This window comes from Sinocyclocheilus anshuiensis, unplaced genomic scaffold (genome assembly GCF_001515605.1).
Source record: "Sinocyclocheilus anshuiensis isolate Anshui unplaced genomic scaffold, SAMN03320099.WGS_v1.1 scaffold989, whole genome shotgun sequence".
In the NCBI taxonomy this organism is placed as follows: domain Eukaryota; kingdom Metazoa; phylum Chordata; class Actinopteri; order Cypriniformes; family Cyprinidae; genus Sinocyclocheilus; species Sinocyclocheilus anshuiensis.
Genome location: NW_015554143.1, coordinates 66419 through 75858, shown reverse-complemented (window position 1 = coordinate 75858; position 9440 = coordinate 66419). Strand labels below are relative to the sequence as shown.

General features: G+C 39.0%; 1 protein-coding gene across 1 annotated transcript in view; it reads left to right on the top strand.

The window, feature by feature from the left end:
* The first annotated feature begins 1304 nt into the window (after positions 1-1304).
* The window catches only part of LOC107670543 (myosin phosphatase Rho-interacting protein-like), a 65082-nt gene continuing 56946 nt past the window's right edge, over positions 1305-9440 (top strand). Inside the window, exon 1 of the mRNA XM_016463186.1 lies at positions 1305-1953. Coding sequence (XP_016318672.1) covers positions 1831-1953 — 123 coding nt within the window. The 5' untranslated portion in view covers positions 1305-1830. The remainder of the gene's footprint in view (positions 1954-9440) is intronic.

Sequence of the window (9440 nt, the reverse complement as noted above, 5' to 3'; positions counted from 1 at the left end):
TAAATATATATATATATATATATATATATATATATATAGGGTTAGGGTTATATATTATATTTTTTGACATGCTTATTCAATATTTACATGGTCAATGTACAATGTGCTTTCCAGAAATACAATAATTTAACAGCAAGTCTTTAAAATATTGTGTGACATGAATTTTGCTTCAAATAAACTACAGAAACAACTCCAAAGATGATAAATACACATGCATAAGCAAGCATAAGCAAACCCAAAATAAATAAAAATATTTAATTATTTAAAGAAAAGAAAACAATATTTTTTATAGATTTTTACATTTTATTTTATTGATAGTGCATATTTAAAATATTGTTAAAATGCACCATAGACGATTTTTATGCTATTACACTGGAAAAATTTCACCCAGAAATTAGGCTACTAGTAATCACAATTATTTACAAAGAAACAGCAAATTAATTAAAAAATGACATTTTGAAATTTTGATTGATGAAATAATATTTTCTTGTAAAACTCCAGTAATCTTTGTTTTACAACCTTGATTGATTGATTGATTTACACATAAGCACATAAGCAGTCTGAGATATTAATATTTGGGTAACCTGTGCATAAGACATATCGGATTACACAATAAAGTACACAATAAAGATAAACAACAGTTGCAAAGTATATATTTAATTTCAAAAGATCTGTAAGTGCAAACCACTTTAATTCAGCAAAGATCAAATTACATTAAATTAAAAAAAAATTAATGTTCAGTTTATAGAGTTCTTGAGTTATGGACTCAATTAATTAATCAAAAACTTTTTTTAAACAAGCAATATCCCATTAAACATTAGTATATTGTATAGAGTTGAATTATATTGATGTGTGATCGCAAAGTTTGTTAGGTTTTGTCATATAGAAAATAACATTGAGATCTTTATTTGCATTTTTTGACTATCATGTATTTTTCATTTACCCCAGATGGCATTTTTATTTTATTTCCCTTTGTGCTGAATCGTCTCCATGTCCACTAGTGTCCACAGGGTGGGTGTCTTCTCCGCGCCCTGATCTCGCTCCGAACTCTCGCGAGAGAAAATGAAATTCCAGCAGCAAATCTGCGAGTCGCGACCTCCCTCCATTACACTGTTGCCAGGTCCGCGGTTTTCCCGCGAAATTGCGCTACTTTAACACTGTTGCCGCGGGTTGTTTTTCATATCCGCGGTTTGGAATGCGAATTTTACCAGTCGGACGTGTATTTTACCCCCCGGAACGCGACTGGGATACTTTTGAGCAGCAACTGGGCGGGTTTTGTTGTGAAATCTGGCAACCCTCTCGCGACCTCCTCCATTGGGAAAGCTGGAGCGCGTCTGAGGGGAGAGAAAACAGACCCTCGTTAGCCTGGAAAACCTTCGAAACGTTGGTTTATCCCAGCTCGCGGAGCCGTAACGTCTGAGCCAAGACATATACGGTACCGGTGGAGGATAACATGCCAGGTTCGCCGAACTTTGGGATTTTTAAAGCTCCGCTAAACGAGCCGGCGGAGAAGCTTCATTAGCGAGCTAACGTTAACAGACGCTAGCGGTGAAAACTTCCAGCCTGAGAGAGAATTTGCCTTTGGGATTGAAAACCAGGATACCTCAGCAGGATACCTCATACCCCCCCCCACAATTCCAGCATTGATTCGCGCAGAAATGAGATTAGAGAGTCCAGCCGCCAAAACACCGAGCGGGCCTGTTAACTAGAGATCTTCTTACATAAACTACTCGCATTCTGCTGTGGTTTGGCGAAGGAGACCGCAGGATCATGTGGAGAATCGGGTGAGAGAGCTGTGTGTCGATGCAGTAATACAGGAGGAACGCTACGATGTCTGCTGCGAAGGAAAACACGTGTAGGAAATTTCAGGCGAACATTTTCAACAAAAGCAAATGTCAGAACTGCTTCAAGCCCCGAGAGCTGCATCTGCTGACGGACCAGGATCTCAATCAGGTATGAACGGCTCGTTTCGAATTCGTTCTTGTGAACGCTTTTAGCTCACAGTTGATTTCCATTAGCTGACAGCGCTTTATTGATCAGTTTGCGGTGACCACTTATCAGCCTTTAGGCTCATTTTGTGTAGAATTGGTTTGTCCTGTTAACTTTGTACTGGTTTCAGCCACGATTAGGCTTTTTACAGTGTTTTAAGTGGCCGCATGCAGGTGCGTTTAAAAAAAAAATGTTTCCACGATTCTGCACGGATGCTTGTGACTGATCTGTTGTGTTTACTGTATTTGTGTTTTCAGTTGGAACGCTGTATTGACCAATCAGAAGCCAGCAGAGGTCCGCTTCTGAATTGTGATTGGTCCAAACCGCGTTCCAGCCAGTCTTCCTTTTATGTGCATCTTTTATGTGTATAGGTTTTATGAAATGTGTTCCGATTATTTATATAAAATCAGTCTGGATTTTATGGATCGAAGTTGAATCCGTTGAAATGAACTTGTTTCGATTTTGTGTTGGTAGCATAACGCTTTTTCAACATATTTTCCTACAGAGCTTGTTAAAATTTCAGAATTGATTTAGAAGTATTTTGTCCACATTAAAGGTCAGTCACGTTCCAGCTAACTATATTTACGATACGGCTAACCATTTAACATGTAAGAAGGCGTTATTTTCTGCTAGAGGAAACTTTTAATTAAGATGAAGGTTGTCATAACCAGAGCATTTCTAAACCTCCTCAGGATTACAGGTACTTTATAGCTTTGCTGCTGGAGATTGGGAAATAACCGGCCGTGTCCGTGTGATGTGAGCCCTTGTTGGAGTCCATTTCTTACTAATCCCAAGTATTTCCCCCCCCTCTAATGATCTTATTCCGTGAAAGAAAGCTTTGGTTGATTGCATGACAACACAAACTGTGACCGTATATCCACATGTGCTTTTGAAAGCAAATGAATGAGAGGAAAAGTTTCAGACCATAAGGGCCTGTTGTGTTTTTTGAATGCATCCCATACCCTTCAGAGCCGTCGGGCGACGTCAGCATGTGTGTTGTGGTTTGAGTGAGATTACCAGCAGTTAATCTGCTCTGTGCCAGATCATTGTGATGGATTACGTCACTCAACTAATCCCGCTAAAATGAGCCAGCGTTCATTACTAAATCAAACCCTTTTGGGCTCTGGTGTTGTGTAACAGTCGTCCTCAAAAGTTCAGTTTATTATTTCTTTATTTTTGTTTTGGCAACAGTATTACCGAATGTTCAGGTTAGACACTGGCTATACCCTTAGATCAAGTACGTTCTCCAGTTTGAATATAAAATGGAAATTAAAGGGATGGTTCACCCATTGCTGTGTTATTCCCTCCCTCTCATGTCGTTCCAAACCCGTAAGACTTTCGTTCAACTTCAAAACACAAATGAAGGTATTTTTAATGGAGCCTGAAAGATTTCTGTCCCGCTGTGGAAAGTCTACGCAGTCAATCTCATAAAGAGTCTGTAAACATAATCCATGAGAATCGAGCGTTTTAATCCAAGCCTCCCAAGAGACACAATCGCAGGTTTAATGTAGGCTTTTATAATGTATCTACATTGATTGATGCACATACATAGAGCTCATCAAATATGGACAAACATGCGTGCATGGTGTGCGAGAACCAATGAGTTTATGGGAGGTTATGACTGATCAAACTGTGACATCAGAAACTCCATTTGTCAGATGTGCCGTTTGCTCACAGATCAAATCTAATATTCCCACTTCATCTCTTCCTATTACCTGGCAAAGCCGAATATTCCAGTCCCAATTGTTTGCCTCCATTTTGCCAAAAGTGCCTTGAGCCTTTTGAAATGTTTGTCTCATTCAGTGGATTAGTAAATAACTGTCAGATGTAGTTTACCAAATTCAGAGATGGTGCCACTTGGGGCCAGGCCTCGACAATAACGAGTTCCCGATGGCCCGGGGCCGGTGTGAAAGATGCTCAGACAGTTGACAGAATTCTGTCACAAATGTTTATCCTTTTAATGTGTTTTTAAGCTATGCCAATTTAAATGTTCAAGCGATTTTAAAGCATTCAAGCGCAATAATACGTGAAAGAACTCAATTCAGCCTTTGCGTTAGTGTTGTAATCAAGACCACCTAAACCGAGACCAAGACATTTAGAGGTTGAGACTAGAGATGCACCGATCGACTGGCCAGGGACTGGAATTAGCTGATTTTCAGCATGATCGGCCGGTCAGTCTGTCCGTTCTTCCGTCACACCTACGCTCACATCCACATGTCGGCGGCGTGGAAGTTCTTCACTGTGAGTGAAGAAGACACAATGTTCACAATCTGTAATACGTGTAGGGCCAAAGTAAACCTTGGGGGAACCATAGGGCTCGATTAAGGCTTGTCTGGGACAAGTAGATTTTTAAAGGGGCAAGTGAGAGAGAATTTTACTTGTCTGACTGGACAAGAAGCCTGATTAAAACGTCAATAACCACCATAACTAGGAAAGCACTGAAACTTTTAAAGTTTTAAAATGTTCAAGCACAAGGCGACGTTGACGACGAACGCACTGAGAGCCGTGTCTCAGACAACGCGCAAATACTAAATTAAGTTCTCTTTCGCATCTTCTTGCGTTTAAACGGGCAACACACATAAAATTATGTAAAAATACCCGACTCGGCGAGTATCTTTGAAAACAGTTGGTTATGTCTTAAGTGAACGCAAACAGTCATATGAAAATGTTGGAGGGGCAAGTAAAAATTTTAACCACTGTCCCGACCAGACCAGCAGAAAAAATTCTTAGCGTTGAGTCCGGGAGTGCCTTTCAAACCTGGCTCGTTTGGAGTGTTTGTTTCTGAACATGGTGCATTTTCTCCCTTAGTTGCATTTGGTTTGCCGTATATGAACACGGCCATTACATTTGGATCTGCATCAAAACGGAACAAAAAAATCAGTCCGGGATCGCCTGAACTGCTCTGTTACGACACATTAAAGAGCCACAAAACTGAAAAGAATTGTTAGAATTTCTGAAGAAATGACAAAATTTGAAAGCTGAGACTTTGTTTCATTCCAAAAGTAACCTGCTCTGTCTTGTCTGTCTTCAAATTGTCAGTGTTTTTCACTGCGTGAGAACATGATGTGTGGCGTGAGAGCACCATGGCTTGTCGACCGTAGCAACAGTAACTAAGGGGGGGGCGGATCTTTGCGAAGGGTTTATTGAAAACCAACTCTGGAGTGGTTTGGCTTTGGTACGAAAGCAATCCGACTCAACGAAACCAAGCTTGATTGTCAATCCATCTTGATGGTTGACGCTATGAGGAACATAAACAGGTGCATTCTGACCAATGAGAAGACAGCTTTACTCACATGTGAAGACAGCATTACCTAACAAGATGGCGGTGCACTGTTGTTTACTTCACTGGTTTGCACTCTATCTGCCATGTGCCTTGTGCTGTTTATATATTTTTTAAATTTTTTTACATTTTACCTTATTTGTATATTTGTATAGTTGTATTTTTATATTTAATCTGTATCTATCTGTATTTATGTTCTACTGTTAGTGTTATCTGTATGCACCAAGGGTCTGAGAGTAACGCAATTTCAATTCTCTGTGTGTATGTGCTGTACATGTGGAAGAATGGACAATAAAGCAGACTTGACTTGACTTGACTTGATGTGACTTGCAGAAACACATTTTGACACGCTTTGAGATGTTGCTATGTGAAAGCGAACTGTACCAAGAAGGAAATGCAACATTGTAGCAGTTTAAGTTCCTGTTTCGTAACAAAGCAAACTATCTACAGGTCTGAAAATGGCCTTAAGTTTAATGGCTAGAAGGTTGACCATTGTGGATCTATGTAATATATACAAAAATATGTACACAATTGAGTTACCTTATCTGTTCCTCTATGTAATTCACAGAGGAAGCTGAATGGGTGTTTGAGTCAAATGGTTCCTTTGAGGAAATGTTGGCAGCACATAGTCATTTACTTACCCAGGGGGTAAAAGGCTTTCAAAATACTGTAATCTTCACAGACTCGTTCCTTAAAGTATGCTTTCAACTTCTCTCAAGGCCTTCCAGAGCAAGCTCTGCAGAATTGACTCTGTGCACACCAACTTTGTGTAATGGTGCTGAAAATTCAGCTTTGATCACAGCAATAAATTAAATTTTATAACATATTCACATAAAAAACTTGGATTTTATCAATAGTGCTCTGTCCTGTCATGTAACAGATATTGTAAGATTTAAAGTTGCAGATGCCATTGAGGCTAAATGAGAAAGCAGTCGTGCATAGAGCCCATTAATAGAGATCATATGGGATTTGACTTTTATTAGATCTATAGGACCAAGTGTTATTTCTTTTTATTTTTTTCCTGACTTTTGAAAGCAAGAACGTTGACATCTTCAGGAACTCAATGCATTGAAATGCTAGAACATAAATCCAGCTTCCTTCTGTATAACATCCAGCTTTACACTTGTTTTGTCTCTTATTTTGAGGTCCAGCCCGCATGTTAAAAATGGAAAGTTGCATCAAGCGGCTTGAAGCGCAACAGTGTGATTCTCATGCAGAAGGATGTCTGCTGTGAGCGGGAGCGGGGGCTTGTGAAAGGAAGTGTGTGTTGGGAAAGAGGTGCAGAGTTTCCTAAAGGTCGCTCCCGCTTCTGAAGCTGCGGTTGGGCCCGGGGTGGGCGTTGGGTTTGTTTAGCCGGGGGGGGGGTAGAAGTTTAGGGCGAGTGCGTCCAGGGGATGCAGGGATAAAGTGGACTGCTGGGAGCCGGCTGTCCTCAGGATTCAGCCTGGGAGGAAATTGGGAGTTAAACGTGATGCGGCCGGTGGGGCCGTGGGGTTAGACGTGAAGCTGGAGAGAGGAAGGAAAGCGCAGGGGTGTGCCACTGCTCACATGCTAGAGTCACAGCTGTGTTTTGTTTTGCTTCCAATCCCCCTCCTCTTCCAGAGAGGAAAACGGCTAAATTTGGTCCCCAGGTATCCTCTGTTGTTTTAAAGATGTATTTATGGGGAGGGCTGGGGGAAAAAAAATCAATGCATCACCATTCTCTCTTCAGCGATTCTTGTAAACAGTTTTGTTTTAAGGACAGGACAAGCATCTGATATGTCAGAACATCTGTGCATTCGTGTGAATGCAGTCTATTAGACCTGCCGCTGTCGTTGATGTCATCAGTAATAATCAAACAGCAGTAATGCACAGAAAAAGAGAAAAGTAACTCACTGCTCTTGGTCTAGATTAGAAGCTCTAAAGAGAAGCTTAAAGCACTCTCTGATACTGAAAGCACTTTTTGTTTGTTGCTTGTAATGCGTTTGTCCTCCTTCATTTGCTTGTATGTAGCGCTGGGTATCGATTCGATTCTCGATTTTTTTATTATATTCAGTGAATATAGTTTTAATACAAATGCTATTAATATTTCTAAAAAATGAACAGTAAACATCAGTTTACAAATGGTGAATTAATAAAAAGAAGTTAAGAACCACATGCCTGTATTTTAAACCTATTCTTTTTTTTTTTGTATAGGGTCCATTCAGTGAATATAGTTTTAATACAAATGCTTTTTTGAACAATAATAGGGCCCTATAAAATGTTCTTAATTTTTCTGGTAATCAGATGAAGGCATAAAACATTAATTTAATTTATCCTAATCAAATGAAAATTAAACCCTTTTATTTGTTGGCAAACAAAGTGCTGCACAACAGAGGTTTACTGTTAAAATTAAAAAGAAAACAGATGTGATTATTCCTTTAAAAATAAAGATTTATTAATATTTATTAGCAGTAATAGCATTGAGTCTTAAGACTGCTAAATAGTAATATATTCTGACAGTTTCTTAACGTTAAACTAAACTTTTATTTTGACAGGTTGCTGTGATGAACTTGCAGCTGCTGTGTATGTGATATGAGGGTAGTTTTCTCAAATTAAACGGTAAATGCTATTGAAGTGACTCTCAGAGCAGCTGGAGATGATATTCGTGTTCATATCATCATATGAGACGGCAGAAGCTGAAAACACCGCGAGCGTCATCCGCGCTTTAGTGTGTAGTAATGTGGATAGTAAACAAAACCATCTGCCATTCATTCATTGCGGAAATCATGGCGCCGTATGCGTGATATCAAATGCTTCCGCAGATTTATAGTATTACTATAGCATTTCACCTGAGCATTGCACACATTGTACCCACCCTTCAACTGGCTGAAACAAACACTTTTTACACGCAACGCATTTAAGGTGTTCTAGTAATTAGATGACTGAAGAAAATGACAATTATCAAGTTAAATTTGACAAAAACAAACCTTTTAACATGAAATTAAACTCAACATAACAGCTAAAAGGGGCCATTTTGCAGTACAGGTGAACATAAACATAACATTAGGTTGTTAAACACTTCATGACATCTTTATTCACTCCTCATAGTCTCCTGGTCCATGCACATCGCTTTGATCCAATATACATTTATCCACTTATTATAAAGTGTCTTTCTAGAAAGCAAAACATTTTCTTACAACCTTACGTGAATTGTTCTGATAGAATACATAATGAAATTTAATCGCAGTAGGGTAACAGGTGCACAGAGCTAACATTAGCATTGAGCTACATAAAGCCTATGATAGACGGGGCAACTTTTTGAGCAATTTTGCTGGGCAATGTTGCCGTCCACAGGCAACCAGGTGAGACACAGGGCCCACGACCGATCTAAAGTATCCAGATGGAAATTTTTTTATGAAAAAGTGTCCAGGCAACATTGCTCAAAAAAAAAGTTGCCCTGTGTATCATCACCTTAACCCTAAAAATGGCAAGACCATAAAGAGACATCAGACGCTTGTTATAACATGGTTGTAATTCCTGAACGCTTTGGAATACAGACGTAAGGTTGGTCTATTTTTAAAGAAAACACATAGCAGATTATTGCTGAAGTGAAAGCATTTCAAAAAAAGTATAAAAAAGTTATAGCTAGAAGTTTAAGTTTACAGTAAAGATAATGCAGTAGACTATTTTATTTTATTTTATTGTATATAAAATAAATACTTTATAAGATATGTTGCACTCCATATGTCTAACCAAGTTATGTTCCAAATTTGAAGTTGATATCACCAAAATTGTGGTTCCTGTGAGATTTTGTTTGGGCACTATACCAAAAATAACCACTGGGTGACACCCAAACTCTATTTAATTCTTTTGATGCAGGTTTCTGTCACAAATCAATAATTTTCTGTCACAATATAACTTCTATTACAAAACAGTCACCAAATATGGAACCTTGACTGTCAGACCTTTCCAACGATATGTGTTTTGTCAAGATTACAAAAAGATTTGATTTTCTAAAACACAAGCCACAAAATCACAGAGTATATATAGGCACTATATGTTTTTATATCTTGATTTATACCCCTAAAAGGGCGATGTATCCCCTGAGATACGTGACATGACGTGACATGTGACATATGGCCAAGTATGGTGACCCATACTCGGAATTAGTGCTCTGCATTTAACCCATCCAAAGTGCACACACACAGCA